Source organism: Nilaparvata lugens, chromosome 3 (genome assembly GCF_014356525.2).
Source record: "Nilaparvata lugens isolate BPH chromosome 3, ASM1435652v1, whole genome shotgun sequence".
Taxonomy (NCBI): domain Eukaryota; kingdom Metazoa; phylum Arthropoda; class Insecta; order Hemiptera; family Delphacidae; genus Nilaparvata; species Nilaparvata lugens.
Window position 1 is genome coordinate 51,953,200 of NC_052506.1, and position 23,365 is coordinate 51,976,564.

General features: G+C 34.2%; 1 protein-coding gene across 1 annotated transcript in view; it reads right to left on the minus strand.

The window, feature by feature from the left end:
• Window positions 1–23,365, minus strand: part of LOC111047574 — a 38,068-nt gene that overhangs the window by 9,387 nt on the left and 5,316 nt on the right. The window contains exons 4-10 of the mRNA XM_039423995.1: window positions 20,676–20,741; window positions 19,820–19,962; window positions 19,408–19,565; window positions 17,840–18,036; window positions 16,129–16,280; window positions 13,095–13,221; window positions 11,976–12,156 (exon numbers count right to left, since the gene is read on the minus strand). Coding sequence (XP_039279929.1) covers window positions 11,976–12,156; window positions 13,095–13,221; window positions 16,129–16,280; window positions 17,840–18,036; window positions 19,408–19,565; window positions 19,820–19,962; window positions 20,676–20,741 — 1,024 coding nt within the window. The remainder of the gene's footprint in view (window positions 1–11,975; window positions 12,157–13,094; window positions 13,222–16,128; window positions 16,281–17,839; window positions 18,037–19,407; window positions 19,566–19,819; window positions 19,963–20,675; window positions 20,742–23,365) is intronic.

A 23,365-nucleotide genomic window follows, 5' to 3' on the forward strand; every position in this document is an offset into this window, starting at 1 on the left:
CGAAATCGTGCTTATAAAACTACTATATATTCGCGCCAAGTGTATTTTAATGTTATGTTGACTTGTTCGCATGTTTTAAAAGACAGAAGAAAATGATCATACATTATAATAACGTTAACTATTTAAAACTGTAGACAAAGAGTAAATCAACTGAAAAAAATATCATTGACTATTCGAGTAGCTTGGACGAAGATGTAATACAATTTTCAATACTTAATTTTAAATAATCAATTATTATTAGTTTTAATAATAAGCACCGTATGCAGAGTCATTAGAAATTTATCTTGTAAACTGGCTGTTTTGCTTCCAAGATATATCAAAATGCCAGGAGGTAATGGAATAATTCTGGTCAAATAATTTTTTTTAAGTTAATATTATACAATAATAAATACATACACCAGTTACTTATTTTACTTCTACCTCTAATTTTATTTTACTTAATCCATTCATTTAGCTATAAAAAAAATCTGGTGTGGCGCACTCACACAACTTTTCTTGCCGTTATAAAAATTAATCACCTGTCGCTAGTGTTCACGCGCATCACTCAAGTCTACTATTCAATGATCCAAGCCAGCTGGTGACAGGACAATAACGCTGGAGACACAAGAGGTCTGCTATCTCTTCATAGTGAATGATTTAATAGAAGAAAACTCATAAGAAAAAAAAAGAAGGAGAAAATTGTTGGTGATGGCCGACAGTCACGGTAGGGACCTGGGATGGGATCTGAACAACGATCTGCGAAATGATGACTTTGAAGTGACAGTGGTTGCTAAACCTGGCGGAAATTTCAAAGCAGTAACACGTGACTTGGCTCAAATGACAAAAGACTTTGATTTTGAAGACAGAGTTTTGGTAATGGCCGGAACCAATGATATGGACGACGAGTGCACGAGACATAAAACTCAAATTGACCTGCAACCTGTTTTTGAAACTGCAAAACGAACGAATCTATCAATATGTACTGTACCCTGTAGATATGACAGACCACAAATGAAATTCCACGTCACGAAACTTAATGAATGGCTGACCAGGGCAATATCTCGTACTGATTATATAGATATATTGGACCTAGCGAAATTCGAAAGAGGAGATTATACTCGGCATGGCCTACATTTGAACAAGAGTAGTGGAAAAGAGAAGTTGAGGAAATTATTACAAGACACGTTATTGGCAAAAGAACCAATAAGGATGTTACTGGGCTTAGTAAATCACATGTAAATAGAGTAAATAGTGTAGAAATTGGCTGCTTTGGAGTTTCAAATTTGGATTCATATAATAGCAGATCAAATAATTTTTTATAAGTGCCAGTGAATCTTGTGCAGATTATCAAGCAAATACAATAGACAGACAAAAGACTCATCCTCATAGAAACAATAAGCAGGACCATAAGAATAGGAATGATAGAATAACAAAAAACTCACCTAGATATAATAGACCAATTCTAGATATAATTTCAATTCAATTCAAATTCAATTCAATTCAATTCAATTCGACCATTAACAATATTCCATCTCAACATCCAAAGAGGACTGCAAAGTAAACTAGACAGACTGCTTATCGAGATAGACAAATATTCTCCAGACATATTGATCATTTCGGAACATGGTTTGAGATTTGAGCAATTAAATATAACAAATATTGAAGGATAAAGACTGTTGAGTGAGTACTGCCGGTCAGAAAAAATGTGGGGTGGCATTGCACTATTCGTAAAAAATGACATATCTTTGGAAATTGAAAAGATTCAACTAGGTGATTTAAGTGAGCCAGCTGAACAAATCTTTGAAACTGTAGCAATGAAGTTGAAATATGGATCTCGTAACCTCATTCTGATAGGAACTTATCGGTCCCCAAGTGCTAACACAACAGCTATATTCTTAGAAAAATTAGCCCATCTTCTACAGCACCAAGCAAGAAATAATAATCATATTGTTATTTTGGGGGATGCGAATTTTGATATTTTAAAAACAGACAACCAAGGAGTAAAAGACCTGCAAAATTTACTGATTGAATATGGGTGCCGGATTTGTGACATTCCTATAACAAGGAAAACTCAGAGCACAGCATCCAGTATTGATGGCTGCTACACAAACATACAGCCCTCATCCTAACCAACAGAATAGTACTCAAATAGTTCCAAACAAAAACATACCAGCTCTCTTAACATTCAAAAGAATTACACAGTCTCATTTGGACATTCTTTTCAATAGACTTAAATCAAATAACTCAACTGGATTTGACGAGTTACCAGGAAGGATGATAAGATACTGTAAAAAAGAAATAATCAAGCCCATATTACATATTATAAATTCTTCTCTTAGTCAAGCAGCCTTACCCACGAAATTAAAGATAGCCAAGGTACATCCCACACACAAAAAGGGAGACAAACAAGATCCTAACAGTTATAGGCCGATAGCCAACCTGCCCATTGTATCAAAACTTCTGGAACGAACAGTTTACGATCAGTTAGTCAACCATCTGGAGAATAATAAACTGATAACAAGTTTCCAACATGGGTTTAGGAAGGGGCGGAGTACTAACACAGCTATAGCCGACTTATGCAGCACAAAAAATGAGATCTGGGAGGATAAAAGGATAGCATCAGGACTATTTCTGGACCTCCAAAAAGCTTTCGATAATCTTGACCAAAATATAATGATTTCTAAGCTCAGACAGCTCAACATAAGCGAACTGGCCTTACGTTGGATCCAGAATTATTTCTCTGAGAGATTTCAATACGTGGACATATTATACCAGAACGAAACAAGCTTACAAAACATCCACTCATCTATGAAGAAAGTCACTAGGGGAGTACCTCAGGGGTCAATCTTAGGACCTCTTTTTTTCCTTATTTATATTAATGATTTCCCAGAGCTACTCACAGAAAACAAAACGTGCATCCTTTTGCTGACGATACTACCATTATTTTACCTACCAATCAGAAAGCAAACAATAGTGGAGTTAGCCTAGCATTTGAAGAAGCCACATCAATCTGCAATAGTCTGAAACTCAATATCAACAAGAAAAAGACAACGCTCATCAACTTCACACCAAACAACTGCAATAGAGAGGATGAGGAGTTGAGAGAAGACAGCATGCTGGCGGTGGGCTCTACTAAGTTTCTTGGTGTGATGGTCGATAAGAACTTGAGCTGGAAACAGCATCGCGACTACTTATCTAAGAAATTATCCTCAGCACTTTATGTGATACGACGAATAAGAAATACTACGGATGAAAAAACGGCTCTAACTGCTTACTATTCGCTGTTTACTTCGCACCTGCGATATGGGATGTTGCCTGGGGAGCTGCACCCCAAACTGTCTTGACCAAATACTTAGAATTCAAAAAAAGGCAATAAGAACAATTTTTCAAACGAATGTAATTGAGCACTGCAGGCCTCTGTTTCTGGAAAACAAAATTTTTACAGTAATATCTATATACATCTTGGAAACTATAATACTAGCAAAAAACTCAAATCCACCTTTAAGAGGCAATCAACATAGCTGCAACACAAGAAATAAGACCAATATGAATATCACTCGGCACCGACTAGATAAATTTCGAAGATCTCCAATTTGCACAGGATCACGATTCTTCAACCTTCTCCCGCTACATCTCAAAACTATTGAGAGCAAAAAATTATTTGTCTCAGAATTAAAAAAATACTTGATTGTAAGGCCATATTATGCAGTTTCTGAATACACAGAGGAACATACTTTCCAGTACTTGCAAAAATAAACTATTAAGATTTGACAATTAGATTATTTATATTAAAAATAAATAAATATATTTTTTATTTATATCAAATTTTGATATTGAGATTAATAATAAAACTTGACAATTCCCCGGTCAATTGACTGTGGCGAAGAACTGAAACTGAACTGAACTGAACTGAACTAATAGAATCATCAGTTGCCAACAGTTTGCAATTGAATAATCACATTTTCTCGAATTCCGAGCTTATTTTCAATTTCAAGTGAAAATGTAACTGAACATTAATTGTAGAGATTTTCATGCTCAATCTTTTCCACTTGAAATTTTTTGTTTAAATTGTATCTGAAGCCTGATAATTGGAAATCTAAAATAGAACTTTGCATAGATGGAGCGGAGCTCCTGAAATTTTTACAGATATGGGACTTGTGGCAATTGATAGAGCTTATCAATGACTATATTAGGTATAAATTTGATCAAAATCGTTGGAGCCATTTTTGAGAAAATCGCGAAAAACCCTGTTTTTGACAACATTTTTGCCATTTTAGCCGCCATCTTGTATTGCATTTGATCGAAATTGTTCGTGTCGGATCCTTATAGTGTAAGGACCTTAAGTTCCAAATTTCAAATTATTCCGCTAATTGGGAGATGAGATATCGTGTACACAGACGCACATACACTCATACACACACACACACACACACACACACACACACACACACACAACACACACACACACACACACACACATACAGACCAATACCCAAAAACCACTTTTTTGGACTCAGGGGACCTTGAAACGTATAGAAATTTGGAAATTGGGGTACCTTAATATTTTTCGGAAAGCAATACTTTCCTTACCTATGGTAATAGGGCAAGGAAAGTAAAAATCAAACTGAAATAAAACCAAATAAAATCAAACTGAAAATAATTACAGTCTGCAGTTTACGATCTTGATTCGTAACCTCCAAGCATAAACAACACAATAAGCAGACAGCAGTTTTGTGAAACAAGCGCCATGTTGTGACGTCATCCAACTGGAGGTTTGGAAGAACTGTTCACAGTGATTCCCTCTCCGTTGCCAATACATTAGTTGGATAGAAGCATACCACGCAAAAAGTGCTCTGTTAACTATGTATGACTTTATGTAGCGACTCTGCAACCGGGCATTAAGGTCGTAAAGAAAACAACCGAATGTTTAACTTCTTAAAAAAAATGTTGTGATTAAATCTCACTTTTAATTGTCTTGAAAGAAGGATTTGAAACTGCAAATTACATGACTAATTCTATTCTAAAGTAGCATTCAATTAATTTCTCAAAAATAGGAAAAAATAGTTCGTAAGAAATTCACTTTTTTGACTTGAGACCTTTTGGAATCCACCTTTTCGTTGATACCTGCCTCGATTCAAATGAAACAAAAACAACTGAATTCCAAGTAATTGATGTGACCAAAGCATGTCCCAGTTGTGACCTTCTTCAAATATTTCAATCACAATGACACTACCATGCCTTTGCTTTGAGTACTTCACCAACAATACCCGTTATTATTACCACTTCAACTAATTCTCGAGATAAATGCTTCAGTATTCCTCAAATTTGCGAAATTTACAGTCCAGTGAATATTACAAAGATTCTAGGTACCGGTAGTCTATGTTCTGATTTTTCAGATTTGGACCGCTGTTTGCAAGAATTGCAAATAAAAATTCCCTCATTGGTACACATGGGATATTATAAGAGATTTGAAGATAAATGATAAATATGCCAAGAAGAGAAAGATTTCAAGGTATCATGATGAAATGTTCAAAACGCTACGGAAAAATTGTTAAATTGAAAATTAGTCAAGCTTATTATTTACATAGGGTCGAATCTGCAATGGACGGAAATATAAAATACTTTTGGAGTTATGTAAATAATAAGCGTAAAGGTTCCCAAAATCAACAGACATTCAAATTTAAAGATAAAGAGTATTATGGTGCACGAATTCCTAATGCATTTGCAGATTATTTTTCCTCGGTTTACGATAAGCAGAATACCTGCAGGAATGCTCAAATCAATGATGGGCCTTCAAACTCTATTTTTTCTTAAGATGTAGATTCATTCTGTGAGTATGAGCCAGTAACTGAGGAAGAGATAAAAAACTCTAATAAAAGCCTGAAGCCAAGGAGCTCCAGTGGACCTGATGGTATTCCTCCATACCTTATCAAAGGGTGTATGGACTTGTTGATTGGACCTTTAAAAATAATTTTCAATCTAGCTTTAAAAACAGGTACTTTCCCTGATGCTTGGAAACGTTCCAGAGTGACTCCCATCCACAAGTCAGGTAATAAAAATTTGATTCAGAACTATCGTCCAATATCAATCCTCAATTCACTAGCAAAGATATTTGAGAAGATTATTTCCAAAAGGGTTCAAGGCAAAGTCGGTCCTAAGGTTTCCATCTTCCAACATGGATTCCTAAAGGGGAGGTCCACTATCTCCAATTTACTGTGCTTCACAGATGAATTATCTAAAATTCTGGATAGAGGGGGTAGAGTAGACACAATTTATGTAGACTTCACCAAAGCTTTTGATAAACTGAGTCACAATATATTGATCCAGAAGTTGCATAAAATTGGACTCAGTTCACAGCTCATCAAATTGTTAGATAATTATCTTTATGAGAGGAAACCGTGTATTTCTATCAATGGGCAGGAGTCTGATTATTATTGCACCTATACAGGAGTACCTCAGGGATCAAACATTGGTCCATTATTGTTTGTTTTTTACTTTCCTTGCCCTATTAACTTATTTTCCCTTGCCCTATTTACTTTCCTTTGCCCTAAACTATTGGTTTTTTTGAAAGTATTGCTTTCCAAAAAAATTAAGGTACCCTAATTTCAAGTTTTCTATACGTTTCAAGGTCCCCTGAGTCCAAAAACATGATTTTTGGGTGTTGGTCTGTGTGTGTGTGTGTGTGGTGTGTGTGTGTGTGTGTGTGTGTGTGTGTGTGTGTGTGTGTGTGTGTGTGTGTGTGTGTGTGTGTGTGTGTGTGTGTGTGTATTTGTGTATGTCTGTGAACACGATAACTCCATTCCTAATCAACCGATTGACTTGGAATTTTAAACTTAAGGTCCTTATACCATGAGGATCCGACAATAAGAAATTCAATATAATTGAATTCAAAATGGCAGAAAAATGGCGGATATTTACTAAAAAAACATGTTTTCACGGTTTTCTCGAAAACGGCTTAACGATTTTCTTCAAATTTATACCATGCCCTATTCATAAGCCCTATCAACTGATATGAGTCTCATTTCTGGGAAAATTATTGCAGGAGCTCCTTAATATTCTTGAGAAAAATGGCGGATAATTACTAAAATACCATGTTTTTCACGATTTTCTCAAAAATGACTTGACCGATTTTTTTCAAATTCATACCCTGTATAGTTATTTATCAAATCTATCAACTGGCATGAGTCTCCTTCCTGGGAAACTAATGGGGGGCCCACCCCATCCTTGAGAAATGGACTTTGTAACCTCCTTCTCGTGCAAGAGGTAGGTAGGTAGAGCAGTTCATAAAAAGAACACATAGTCGAGATATTTTATCTGTAGAACAGCTGTTTTGACGACTTTGAAATAATCGAATTTCACAATTTACACAAAGGAAAAAGTACTCTGAAAACAATTATATATACACATATACAGAAGTCTGATCGTAGTTTCAAATATGTTGCCGCCAATCGTCATTATGTTATTCTCATTTAAAAATGGTGCTTACAGTTCAATGAGCAAGGAAAGTTGTGTGAGTGTACCACACCAGATTTTTTATCAATGATCTGTCTGATGTCTTTTTATATTCTAAATGCTTGCTGTTTGGGGTGATGTGAAAGTGTACCGTGAGATACAGCATTCAGATGACTGCATGCTACTCCAGGAGGACAAAGATGAGTTGCAGGTCTGGTGCACGAACAGCAAGTTGGATGTTAATATGGATAAGTGTAAAGTAATCTCGTTCACTGGGCAGAGGGGTATTGTCAGTGATAGGTACATGATGAACCAAAATAAGCTGGAAAGAGTGTGCAAAATGAAAGATTTGGGAGTAATATTTGACTCTGAACTTAGATTTTCAGATCACGTGGATGGGCTAATAAGTAAATCTAGTCAGCTGATGGTTTTTATAACGAGAACTTGTGTTGATTTCAATAGTGAGAATACAACGATATTCCTGTTCAAAGTTATAATTCGCAGTATTCTTGAACATGAAGCAATTGTTATGTCAACATAACTTCTAGTCAACTGGAGTCAGTCGAAAACAAATTTCTTCGTCTCCTGTACTACAAGAAATTTTAAGTCTGGTTTATTCCATATGAACGACCGAGTAGTGAATTAAGAGAGCTGTTCAGGGTTCCTTCGCTCAAGTGTAGACGTGATCTGATTTCTCTTTTGTTTCTGCATTCGTCATTTCATGATAAGATTGATAGCAGTCATCTTTCCAACCTGATCAAGTTGCATGTGCCTTCAACAACACATCCAAGAGGACATTGTTTGTTCTCTGTCGATAGGTGCCGTACTATGGTAGGGTACTTTTCTCCAATTAATAGAACAACTAGATTGTATAATATTTACAGTAAGGATTTGGATATTATTTTATGATGGTCAGTCAAGTTTTAAACGTAAATGTGAATACCTTCTGAATAATGTGCGCATGTAACTCTCTTGTGGACGGGGATATTAATCCGCTCATCAGCATGATTAATTTGCAAACTCAATTTAAAAACTAGTTGCATCATCACTTGGGCTTTGTTTGCATCATCATAATTGTCATCTTCATTGTAGTAATCACATTATTATGATCAGCATAATCATCATCGTCGTCGTCTTGGTCATCATCTTCATCATCATTAATTAATTAACATCTCCTGCATTTCCATGGCACCTTAATGAACATTTGTTATTTTTTTAGCTTTGAAACTCCTTTTTCAGTTTTGTGTCTGGTGATTGTTTTTCTCTTGAATTTATTTGTAGTACTGTATTAGGTTTGTTGCAGTTTTTTGTTAAAGTAGTTTAGGTAGTTTTTCGTTAGTATATTACTAAGACATTTAGAGTAATGTTTTTCTTTTTCATCTTTCTTTAATATTAAGTTTTAGTTTAATTACTTTATTATTATTTTTATATTATGGTTTAATTATATAATTTGACATTGATGCACTCATCAGCATGATTCATTTGCAAACTTAATTTGCATCACCACTTGGTTTAATTAGTTCAATAGTTTGAATACTTATTATTATTTTAATATTATAGTATATTTATATAATTAACTAGCAGGGCACCCGTGCTTCGCTACGGGAATTAAAAGATAAAATTATTTTTGTGAAACATTTATAATCTAAATCCTACCAAAATTGTTATAATCGTTTTTGAGATTTGGCCACAACTTGGCATGAAAATTATTAAGTCAAATCATTCCAATAATTAATTGATGTGTTGGAAGTACTCCGTAGTCTAATTGCAGCGTATTTTGTAGAATATTGAGTGGGGCTTAAGAGTGCGACTTTATTCGTTGGCAATTAATTGATATTTCCTGTTGACAGTTATCAAATTAGCAGTGATCATGTTATTTTTGTTTTTGCTTGATGCAATTGAAGATTAAATTCCAAATTAAGTTGATTTGGAATTTGATGACTCTGGTATCCATGGATCTCTTGCTTATTCTGGAATTTTTGGCATAGCCTGGCATCGCTCACTTTTCGTTTCACTTATCCAAAAGTGTAAAAGCAGCCAATCCACTGATTCTTTTTCCCATGGAAGTCCATTCTTAATAGTTAGTATAACATTCATTGTAACTGATTTCTCATGTCCTAAACTTTACTATCATAAATATTAAAGCGGTATCATTTTAATGTGAATTTGCATAAATCTGAACAGAGTTTATTCAATCACTTTGATTATTGACTACCATTTATGATTTCTTTCTTTGATCTTAGCTTGAAACCAAAAGCTTAGGGATGAGAATTTGGATGTAAACTAACATGCAACTCAATTTAATCTCTCTCTAAATTGATATCTTTAGTATTTACTTGTGATCTATCAATATCAATAAGTTTGTATTGTGTCATGTAACGACATCATGAAAGGAAATAAGAACAGCTGATGGAATATTATGTTGTTTTTTTTCTATTTAGTTTTTGGCTGATTTAAAACATGAAAATATCAGGCCCAGTAGCACAAAAGCCTGTTCAATTTCAATCAGGAATAAATTTCATGAGAATTAATCAGAGAAGGGTTTTTTTAATATAAGGCTTCTCTGATTGATTCATGTGGTATTTAATCCGGATTATGAAATAACAGACAGTGCAACTGGCTCTCTCAAGGCCATGGCTGCGTACAAACATAGAGCAACAGAGGAACCAATACAACAGAAGCTGAAGAAATTATTCGCATTTCTATCACCTCACATGAACATTACATTCAACTACTATATGTTTGGAGAGATCGATTTTAAATTTCTTTTGCTATCATATGGTCACTTCCTGAAGCTATTCTTCCAGATGTTCCACGAATACTGCAATGTTTTAAAATAAGGTCGCCAAATTTGGTATAACTCAACTACAGCTATTATAATCTTTTAATTTGCTCACACTCTCTTACATTTTCAACAGACTATGGGAAACTTTTTTCTGATCAGCTGCTACTTTCGAGACCAATAATCCTTTCTCAAGGAACTTTAGCGAATTTTCCCAGAGTTGAGACCTGTTCCAAAATAATGTTTTTTGTCGCAAACCCACTATAATCCTGATTTAATCAAAATCGTTAGTGCCGTTTTCGAGATCCGTCCGACATACATACATATCCACAAACACACATATTCAAACATAAATTATTGGTTTCTTAGTATAATTGTCCTCAATGATTATGATTTCATTCAATGAGAGTTTATTTCACATAATAATAACAGCTGGCATCAAACGCAAAAATGTCAAACATGATTGAAATTGAAACAGTAGCGATCATCAACATTATTATCTTCATCTGATCTAAAGTAACCAAATTATAGTAAGATTCACATCAATGTGTCAGCATTGTTTGAATGGGGAGCATTGATGCTATTGATGAGGAATACTGACAGTCAACGAACTGTTATGCATATTCTCCAATATTTTTTATCGAAAGCTACCTTCTATTTTCTTTGGTAAAACAATCAATGTTTGGGAATAATTGATTCATGGGAAAAGCGCCTTACTTCTATGGAAGATATTTTAAATTAGGAAAAGCAACAACAGTTTTTTGGTCATTTTAATAAAAACATCCTTTCTTTTGCCCAAGTTAAATTTTGGCCGAATTTCCTCATTCTTTGCAAACAGTTTCCACAACGGACACTTCTGAAGTTTTAAAAATACCCTCCATATATCATACTAAATTACTGAAATTTCATCGAAATTGTCTAAGCAGTTTTCGCGATCTGTCGGATATACAAACAAAATTAGTCTTGATATAATTGGATCAATTGATAAAAGCAACTCCCGTCATAAAAAATTGTTTTATGAAAAATACAAATTATCTATACTCCCAGGAATAGCTCTGATTGAAGCAGCAGTGCCCAATCAATTAAATTTGTTCTCGATAAATGCATTTTAATTAGTTCTTCAACTTGGTGCCAACCTAATGAAGTCATCTCAACTTAATGCCAACCTGACAAAATTATTAATTTAGTTGCCAGTTAACAACTGTTTTGAAGAGGTACTCTCTCTAGATTATAGTTCTATAGTAACATATTATGATATGGACATTTCAATTATAATTAAGAGATTGGGAGAAGAAGAATATACATGCTAAAAGACGAACTTTAAACCCTTAAAAACCACCCTTAGAGTTAAAATATCACCGAAAGATTTCTTAGTGAGCACCTAGGACGTATAAGGATGCTATATTCCAAGTTTTGTTACAATCCATCCAGTAGTTTTCCGGGAAACGTGATCAGTGAGTGAGTGAGTCAGTGAGATAAGAATTTTATAAGTATAGAAGAAGATTATGCATGAGAATTTTCATGATATATTATAATTTATGGTATTTTGGCATTATTATGATCTAAGTTAAGGAGGCAGTTGTGGGTTTTGACCTGTTGTTTCCAAAGAGATATTGTAAATAAATAAAATTAATCTTTTCAGTTGTAAAAAATGCGTATTGGTAATCAGCGCTATCGAGGATTACCATTTATAATTTGCAATGAATAATTTGACAAGTGTGTATAGATTTTGTAATAAAAAATGTTTTGTCCTGGATGATACCTTGCTCAATGAGGTCGAAAATGATGTGGATGAAGGAAACTCCAGACTTGATCCATATTTGTAGAGTTTCCTTGTCATTTACAACAAGCTTCTTCATAATTGCAACACATAGAAGTAGTAGGCCTATTCTGTGTGACTGGTCTGCATTGTCTGATGTAGATAAGTTTATATTCTTGATAACCTGGGAAGCAAATTGAAATTTTATTAAACTCTTTGATTTTGAATCCAATACATTTATAACTTACACTTATATCGAGTAAATCATACCTAATATTTTATATTCCGATAAGAACACGATGCAATTAAAATAATCCACTAACACTATCTTCAGAAACTCAATAGTCTAAGATTAATTGATTGATTTATTTATTAAATGCCAGGCCTCGAAAACCTATTGCATTTTGTGAACATTACAATAACAATTATAATTGATTAATTAATTTTACAATTGCGAAATTACAAATTAAAAATATTATTCTAAATATACAAAAGAAATAATACATTATAAAAGTGAGAGAAAAAAGTATAACATCATTACAATTAAAAAATATTGAAGATATTTATGATGAAGAAGGAAGAACATTATTGTCACAAAATAATGAATAATAATAATAATAAAAAAGTTAAAGTTATGATGAAGGAAGAAACAGGTGATGAAGTAAGAAGAGTACTGTTATTAAGAAAGATAATTGTATGAGATTGATAAATTCTCATAGATGGTCCAAATTCTCATAAACTATTTTTGGTCCAATCATTTCAAATGGAATTGTAATAACATTATTATAAACGCACCCACATTAAGAGACTGATTATCAAGAAACTGAGAATATAAAGGAATCAATAAGAAACTGAAATTGAAACTTAATCAGAGACTGAATAAGATTGTCATTTTCGAAATGTTTCAGACAAAATTATGATTTCAACTGATATCAAGAAGAAAAATTCCGCTGGAAAATATGAGCAACTAAAATTGAAAACAATTCTGAAGTCTAATACTTTGATTAGAATTTAAAAAGTCTGAGTTCAGAAGAAAACATGAAGTGCTCAGAACCTGCAGAGTACTGAAACAGACGTTGAATTGTGTCTTGACAAACACTTAAAAACGAATTATTTACTAACCTCAATAAATCCTCTGTCGTCAAGAAGAGTAGTAATCAGTGGTCCAACTCCAACTGTTATATTCCTTTCAATGAAATCTACTATTTCATTGGGCGTTTCACTGACATTCAAGAAAGGCTTGGAAATTCTGGAAAATTGTTAAGTTTTGTATAGATAATCATTTTTCCAAGCAATTTTGCAGTGCTTATAATTTTTTATAGCCATGTAATAATAAAACTATGGTAGATAGTTATATTTTAATGAATTTGATAACGAATGAAGTATAAAAGACGAACCAAAGACAACTAAAAACCATCTGATTATTGAAAAATGCACCCACAGTTTTCTTAAATGTCTCAAGGTTCATGATTTCTGAAATTAATTTCTACGCTTTTTTATTCTGGATGGAATTTAACCGATGACTCATCGCAAGGAATGAAACATCGGTTTAACAATAATACAATACTTATAGAAAATTCCGCTAAATAATTTAGCTAAAGGAAGGAGTTGGCTTATGCATGCACGTGTTAGGAAATACACATCATCCGTCACTTCTGAACTATTATTACAGGCAATGAATGCTCAAAAAAGGGTATAGAGGGAAATGTTTGGAAGACAATTTTTGACCCCGCAGTTCTGTTCAGGGTAGTAAGGAGGTAAACATATCAAAAGTCCCAACACCTACCCCCTGTGCTAAGGGGGTGGGGGTGGTTTAAAGGTACCATTTTTTGGTTTCTGGCATAAAACTAAAAAACTATGTATCCTAAGGACTTTACTGTCACATAACAAATTGAAGCTTACATAATTTCCTACAATATTCATTCTACAACTTTTTTCATATCTCCTCTAGTTTTCGAGATACATCCGCTCTTGAAGGTGTGACATTTTTGAAAAAAACGCGTTTGCCACCAATTTTTTTCTATTTTTGCTATTATAACTTTTTAAAAATCGATGGGAAAAATCCATGCTGATTATGAGCTTATAGAACATTAAGTTCTCTTCAATTTGATGTATAGTTTCACACTATTACGAATTTCCCTAGACCTTTTGCAGCAGCTCTAGTGTTGAGTGTGAAATCTCCATTTTTACAACAACAGACCAATTGACAAAGGAATTTGGAGGGAATGTTTTAAACAAAATTTTTGACTTGCAGCTTTGTTGAGACTAGTCAGGAGGAGAACATATCAAAACTCCCCATTCATAACTCATGTGCTAAGGGGATGAGAATGGTTTAAAAGTTGCATTTTCAGCGTTTTGCTTCCACGCTCATATCTTGAGAACAATGCGTTCAACTGACATAACTAACCATTCAAAAATGAAGCTTGATAATTCTATTACGCTTTTTGTTCAGTGGAAATTTGTGATGTTCCCAACAGTTCCCGAGATATTCACTCTTGAAGGGGGTGAAATTTTCATTGCTGCAACAGTTGATCGTTTGACAATGACATTTGAAGGGGGTGTCTGTGACACAATTTTTGACTTTGTAGCTTTATTTGGACTAGTTAGTAGGTGAACATAGCAAAAGTGCGCATCTTTATCCCCTCGGTTGAAGGTGTGGAACCGCTGAGTTGACACTTGTTGCATCAATGAAAATTTCACCCACTAGATTTAAGCTGCTATAACAATGAGAGGAAAACTTGGAATAGTGAAATAATACACCATTTCAAAGAGAATTCAATGCTCTACAATCCTATGATAATCACCAGTTTTTAAGGTGCATTGTTGGATAGTTATAAGCCCTGAAAGAGCAAAACATTGGATAAAAACCTGTTATTTCAACAATTACACACCTTCAAGAGCGAATATCTCGGGAACTGTTGGGAATATCACAAAATATCACTAAACAGAAAGTGTGAAGAGTCAATCAAGCTTCATTTTTGAATGGTTAGTTATGTCGGTTGAACGCATTGTAATAAAGATATGAGCGTGGAAGCAAAACGCTGAAAAATGCAACTTTTAAACCACCCTCATCCCCTTAGCACATGAGTTAGGAATGGGGACTTTTGATATGTTCTCCTGCTAACTAGTCTCAACAAAGCTGCAAAGTCAAAAATTTTGTTTAAAACATTCCCTCCAAATTCCTTTGTCAATTGGTCTATTATTGCAAAAATGAAGATTTCACATTCAACACTAAAGCTGCTGCAAAAGGTCTAGAGAAATTTGTAAAAGTGTGAAATTATACGTCAAATTAAAGGGAATTTAATGCTCTATAAGCTCATAAACAGCATGGATTTTTAAAAAGTTATAAGAGCAAAAATAGAATAAAATTGGTGGCAAACGCGTTTTTTTTTTAAATGTCACACCTTCAAGAGCGGATATATCGAAAACTAGAGGAGATATAAAAAACGTTATAGAATGAATATTATAGGAAATTATGTAAGCTTTAATTTGTTATAAGTCATTCAAGTCCTTAGAATACATCGTTTTTCAGTTTTATGCCAGAAACCAAAAAATGGTACCTTTAAACCACCTCCACCCTCTTAGCACAGAAGGTAAGGGGTGGGAACTTTTGATATGCTTACCTCCTTACTACCCTAAACAGTACTGCGGGGCCAAAAATTGTTTTCTCAACACTTTTCCCTCTATAACCTTTCCTTGACTGAACTATATAGAACTAATCAACTCGAAATTTTACTATGCATTAAGGAATCTGAATTATCGAGGATGGATATATTTCTATTTTCATTTTTGGATTAATTCTAATTTTAATAAATGAAATGAATTTATTGAATACGTAACGATAGAAGCCCAAACAAAGCGTTTGTTCAGAGAGTGGATTCTTGACGCAAAGGTAATGCGCAGGACTTGACTTGTGAATGGAAGGCTATGGGTTCGAATCTAGCCAGAATAATTTTTTGCTAAGAATTTTTAATCCTAATGAAGATTATCTTTTAATTTTGACAAGAATAAAAGATAATTAGTTTATTTTTTAATAAAATTTCCTATTGTGAATTTTCACCGTTTTCAAGTAAATTTGATAGGATATAATAGGCCTACTTGTTACACCCGCCCATATTGAAATAAGCAATGAATAATAATTTCAATTTTTACAAACCCATAAAGTCGCACTAATAAAACGGTCAATTCCTTATGACAATTGCCTAAATAACCAGCATATTGCTCACATAATTTTACGATTATTTTCAGGACAAAAGCACCAACTTTCAACTCCTTCATTATTTGTTTACATTCTTCAGAATTGCTTTCCTGCAAAACCAAACAACAAAAATTCAGTTCCGCGCAAATTATATTTCAAAAAGGTAGATCATGAAACAAACATTTCAAAAATCGACAAATAGTTTGAATCTATGAAATATACTTTTAATGTAATGGAAACAAAATGTAGAGCATAAATAGAAAACAATGAGGACTCTTTCCAAATGTTGAAATTAGCCATACACACTAAACAACATGGTGAGTTTCGGTCACACTTTATTCTTTCCTGTTAGAAAACGGATGACACTAAGGGCCCGTTTCCGAGCTCGGCATTTGGCTAAGTTTTAGACTTTAAGCAGCTGGAGTAAGAAAATTGGCTTTCCGAAACGGGGCGTAGTCGTAGTCATTGTCAAAGTCACGTTTCAATTAAATTTCAAAAAAACTAGAAAATTAAACACAAAATAAAATAAAGAAAGTTTTGAATTATTTAGAAATGTTTAATTTTGTCAAGGAAAAACGTTTCCAATTAAGTTATAGAAATGAGAAAATAAAAACTGCGACTACCCCCCGTTTTGGAAAGCTAATTTTCTGACTACAGCTTTTTAAAGTCTAGAACTTAACTAAATCTCGAGCTCGGAAACCGGCCCTAAGTTTTTATCAATCGGTGGTAGAAGTGAGTGGTAGCTTCATATTGGATCGCTGCTAATTGACAAATGAAACTTTCAACATGTATGTATGTATGTATGTGTGTGTGTGTGTGTGGTGTGTGTGTGTGTGTGTGTGTGTGTGTGTGTGTGTGTGTGTGTGTGTGTGTGTGTGCGCGCGTGTCCCCCTCCTGTATGCGAGTGTGTGATTGATTGTGTGGGTGTGTGTGTATATGAGTGCGGAGTTAATTATTATATCGCATCATATTTTTATTAATTATTTTTTTCTCAGTTTCTATATTCTTTTAGCTATATTTATAATTTAGTTGTAGAATCATTAACAGTTTAATTTCCTCATGTAGTCTTATCCTTCGTTTTTCATTTTTAATATTTACTCCAAGATCTTGTTTATAAGTATATGCATATTTTCCTCAATTAGATTCTTGTATTCTATACGATACACAAGTGGAGCATTGTTGTTTTATCTATGCTGGAGATTGATCTCCTTCTTTTATTTATTGATTTCCACTTTTTTAATAATAATTTCGAAGTCACAACTCACAAACAAACCTTAAGGTTCAATAATTGTGAGCTTATACTTATTCTATTATGTATGCTGTGTTTAATTGTATATTGTATGCTTGTATTTTGTCGGAAACAAATAAATTCAATTCAATCATGGCAGCCGCATGAAAATTTTACAACTCTGCCACTACACCTGGGAAAAAGTTCCTTGGGAATTTCAGCATTTTCCTGTCATGTACACAGTTACAAATACTAGTCTAACTTTAATCTTAAGTAGAGTGATTGGACGACTCCACAAAATTTCCTCCTCACAAAAAATATCACTTAATAAGTAACATTTTATGAACATACTTGGAAATGAACTGATCACATTTCAGTAGTGTGGCCAGGAAAAAAGGTCGGCTAATTAAGGTAGTAAATTAAGTGAATTTAATAAATTACCTGTAAATGAAGTGTTTTGGACAGTCGCTGGCTCAAATCATTAGCTAAAAAGCAGACCGGCTTGGCAATATCGAGGGACGTTTGGAATGCTTCCTTGTAGGTTGATGCCATCTGCGCATATCCTTTCCACTGCTGCACCAGCGGCTTGATACCGAGAGTCATCAAAACTTCACCACATTTCTCAAGTAATTCCATCACTAGTTACGCAAAATAAAAAACACAATAGAATAGAATTGAAAATTACAAATAGAAAATATATTCATCTCTATTCGGCACACGAAGGAAAGCTACTGTTTTTTGGGCTATCCAGCTACTTCTCCTAGTGTGCCGACTTTAGCTTCTTGAATTCAAACATTAAATTATTAAATAATGCCATTAGTTGATAGTTTGATTAATTAAGATAACCATTAAATGATGGATTAAATAAAGAAGGTACTTAATTAGTTAAAAATTAAGATGGAAACAATAAAATAAATCTAGGGCCAGTTTCCGAGCTAGGGATTTAGCCAAGTTCTAGACTTTAAACAGCTGGAGTCAGAAAATTGGCATTCCGTAACGGGGCGTAGTCGTAACGTTTAAATTGAATTTCGAAAAATTAGAAAATTGAACACAAAATAAAATGAGAAGAAAATAGTGTAAAGTTTCAGCTATTACGAATTATTTAGGAATGTTTTATTTCGTCAAGGAAAAACATTTCCAATTATGGAAATGAGAAAATAAACATTTCCATAAAAACTGCGACTATGCTCTGTTTTGGAAAGCCAATTTCCTGACTTCAGCTGTTCTAAGTCTAGAACTTAGCTAAATCCTGAGCTCGGAAACCGGCCCTTGATGGAATTGATTGAAATTAAACAGTTTTTCTAATGGATTTCAATTAAGAGTGGTCAGAAGCAGTTGGCCATAATAATTCATGACCCATCAAATAAATGTAAGAACAGTCAAATCATGCTTTCTTTTTGAAACACATCAGTTCTACAGTTTGCTTAGAAACTTCTTGAAAAACATTAATTGGATAAAGTTTTTAATGTAGCAGAGCTAAGGCTTTTCAAATTAGAATATGAAAATGATTATAACCTATTTATATTTATGAACTTTTTTAATAAGAGAAACGCATCCAGTAAAGAACTATGAAAAACTTCATTCATGAGGTACTTCAATTTATAGTATTACTTATAGTTTTTATTTTGCTAAAATGGCTTGTGATGTCAAGTAATAATTTATTTGAAGATAAGTAATGAAAACTATTTGAAGATGAAGAGTGCTCTACAAGCTATGTAAGATTGTAAAAATCTATATATAGCATATAATGAGATTCACTTAGAACGGTTTCCTATGCAACAAAGCAGCAAACGTATGAGAATTAATCAACCAGACTAGGAAATAAAAACTTAAAAACTAGGAATTTACAACTATAAGTGGTCGGGTTTGAACACTATGATAAAATTTGTTAAATTGTTAAAGCGAATTGTGTGGATAAAATTTGATAATTGGATATTACACAAATCTAAATTAATTTTGTTTCATTCAACAATGTTATTATAAATAATCCACGATTGGATTTCACTTACCTTCTAACAGGCACTGCAGCTCATCATCAAACAAGCAATGAAACTTCACTCCATTTGTCAAAAACGTCAGCAAATTGTTTTGAACATCGCATGTCTTATGAAAAAGAGCAGTAAGGACTTCGGTAACATCTGATAGATTTTCTCCGTAAATAATGTCACTAAAACAAATAGCTAATATTCATTTTGAATATTGGAAAAATAACTGAAATGCGAGCTTTTCATGCGACCCTGCTCCATGATGTTGCAATATTTAACAATTATTCTTAGCAATATAATCTAGCAAACTTATTTTCTTAGGTATGTTAATAGTTTGCTAAAATAAATAAGATAATGAAAAAGGGAGAAAATACATGGAAAAAATTTGCTATTTTTATAGAATAATTTAATAGAGCAAGATTACTGAGTAGAATACCTTGATCGACAGTGATCGAATGAGCTGAAGACGATTGAGGCAATATTTATTGGTAGACTGGTAACTTGTTCGTATTTGAGTTTCTCAAATTTTGCTAAATGTTTCAAAGTATTCTCACAGCAGCACAGTACTTCAAAACAAGTCTGAAAAAAAACGATTTTTTGGAATTTCATGAACATTAAAAAACCAGAAAAAACAGAATTATACAAACACGACACCTTCTAGAATTATAAATATTGGTGAAAAAAAAGAGGGAATTAGTTTTACGGATTACATCAAACAAACTCTAATGGTGGTCCTGGGTATTTTTATGTTAGTTTCTAATCATTTTTAATCCATAATACGAAATAAATTTACTTATTGGAAAAATACAAGAAAAAATGGTTTTGAAAAAAAACCCTCATAAGAAGAAGAATACTCCTTCATATTGGTTTTGTTCAAGTTAATGGAATGAATTAATGAATCCAAGTAGTATTTATTCTCAATAAATAAGATTTATTCATTAGAAAGTAACGATCTGACCAGTTTAAATTTCAACTAAAGTTCATATTTGTTCATTGCTTGTTGCTGAATTTTATTAAAACTGGTCACTTGGACTAACCATTAATTTTAATCCATCATTCCTTAAAAAGTAAAATACACTTAAAAATACTAAAGTCTTCCACTGAATCCTTCAGCTCTGTTCTACAACTATTGAATATTATCAAATATTAAATAGCAATTATTATTGGATATTAACTAATTTGACAAACATTATTGAACTGATATCCGAGCACAGTTCTTTCTTTCACTTGGGCGTAGGTATGAATTCATTAACATTAGCCTACATTAGCCATTAGTAAACAAATTAACTTGCCTGCAATGTGATTGAAATGTTGTCAACACAATTTTTTTCCACTTCAATTTCAATATCTTTCAGCATCTGCAAGAAACAATTAGGCTGCTATAAATTTGAATTTCAAGATGATAGAGAAAATTAATTACATTCAAAAGTAATGGAGTAGGAATTGAAGCTCTATCTTTTAGATAAGACTATTGGAATTGGTTCATAAGAATCGTCATGTAAGTAAATAAATAAGTAATGAATTTCGTACAAACATTCTGCATAGCATTGAATTCTCCCATTCGATTAAAGAAGCGCATCGGTTGTGGAAAATGCACTACTTATGAACAAAAGAAAAATCACAATTGGACACGAATAAAATATCAATTATTTTCGAATAGGTAGGATATTTCAAAGTTGGAATGAAATACTACATGTGTATAGTTTATTTCTTATTAAAGTAACAATGACATAATTTTTATAGAATTGACAAATCATAGTAAAAAACACAGTAAAAAAACTACAGTAGGAGTTTACCCTAGCAAACAAACCACTAGGTTTAATTATCATTAAATAATAGTGGACAAAATAGATGTGAAATTTTAAACATTGACAAAGTTAGTGCCAAGTGTGACCTAACAGATGCATTCTGCGATGATAGTATTGAGGTTGAGTGTACTCCGGCTCAGACTTCGAAATCCATTCCAAATGACTTTTTATCTTGTGACTCAGCTAATGTACTAGGATTGAAGACAAGTGACAGGCCTAGTGTGATCTCTACCGGGACTGACTCATATCGCGCTGCTTTATTAAAAAAGCCCAAGACTACTATTATTGGCTCCAGAAAAATTTCCCCCTCCAAACCTGGTATTCTACCCCTCAAGACAGTGGATAGGAGAAAATCAGTTTTCGTCTCTAGGCTGCACCCTGAGATGGAGGTAGGGGAGCTTGTGAAATATCTGACTGAATCTGGTATGGATAAATCTGATTTTGACAGCTACTTTTTTTTTAGGCCAACCAAGCCGGGCTGCCCAGGTCAAGTGACACACATGAATGATGGGAGTAAGGCTGTTGATTCTACCATTGATATTTCTATCGATTTGCTTTTCTATAATGTCTAATGCCTTCGAAATAAAGTGAATGAGTTGGAATTGATTGTCAGCACAAGCAGGAGGTACAAAATACTGTGTTTGTCTGAACACTGGATGTGCCCTGAGGAACTTAAACTTTTGAACATCTCTAACTATAAGTTGGCTGCTTTCTATAGTCGAAGTGAGTACCAGTGTGGTGGTGTGGCCATTTTCATTGATGTGGATATGCATGCCCTATTTGCATGTGTTGATGTTTCTACACATTGCATGGATAAGGCTCATGAATTTGCCTGTGTTTCTTATGAGCTTGCTAGACTGCATATTGTTCTGGTATACCGCTCAAGATTTTATCAATCTCCTTCGATCCTTGGACATGTATCTGGCCAACTGGCAGCCCACTAGACTCGATGTTTGCCTGGACAATGTGGCTTCAACCCTGAGGATTGATGACTGCATTAGGTGCTCTCCCTTTAACCTTTTCCTCAGTGACCAACTGGCACTCGAATGCACCATTGAAGTGTCCAATCTGGTGTCTGAGCCTGTGAGGCATCAGCGGCACATTTGGGTGAGGCCCATTACAGTGTGGACAGCAACGTTTTCTCCAGCTCCTGGATAACATCAACTGGGACCTGCTGTTGGTTCACCCCTGTGCTGAGCTGAATTTACATCATTCTTCAATGAGTTCCTGTGCATCTTCAATGGCTGTTTTCCTCTTAAGAGGATCCTCCAAGGACAAAGTAAGAGGCATGGAGTGGCCTGGGTCACAGATGGACTGCTTGATTTGCGTGACCTGATGCTTGTGGCATATGAGAGATTTCGAGCTGATAGACTTCCATCTTCAAGGAGAATCTACTCTGGCCTGAAAAAGTCTTACCAGCAGGCAGTTAGGAAAGGCCAGATTGCAGTTCAACTCTGCACTTATTGACCGGTCTCCCAATAAGTGCAAGGCTGCCTGGAGTATTATCAGAGCAAGTACGTGTTCTTCAGTGCCATCTAATATTCCTGTTTCTGCGGATGATCTACATGACACCTGGACTGACTCGATTCATAGGATCCGTGGGGGGATCCAAGCTTCCTCCTCAGTGGCAGTGGACCTGCTGGCTGCCTCAGTTCGCCCTCCAGACTCTCAGCTCCTGACCTGGTACCCTGTGACGTGTGAGGATGTTTCACGGATTGTGACTGGCTTGAGCAAATCTACAAGTAAAGACATTTATTATATGTCTAGCTTATTTATTAAGGACATCATATTGTCTATTATTGAGCCTTTAACTGTTTGTATTAATCAGTGTCTCTTACAGGCCGTTTTTCCTGATGAGCTGCAGTCTTCAAGAAGGGAGATAAAACTGACCCGTCCAACTATAGGCCCATTTCTATTCTGCCTATAATCTCGAAAAATTTTGAGATTGTGATTGCTGAGCAGCTCCTTGAGTATTGTGAGCAGTGCAGCTTGTTTGCGGCCACCCGGTTTGGTTTTAGAAAAGGAAGATCGACTGCTGATGCTGTCGATTTCCTTCTGCGTAAAATTTATGAGTGCTTTGAGAGGCGTGAACTTGCTGGGCTCACATTGTGTGACCTCAGCAAGGCTTTTGACACGCTTGATTATTCAATCCTTCTGAGAAAACTCAAGCACTA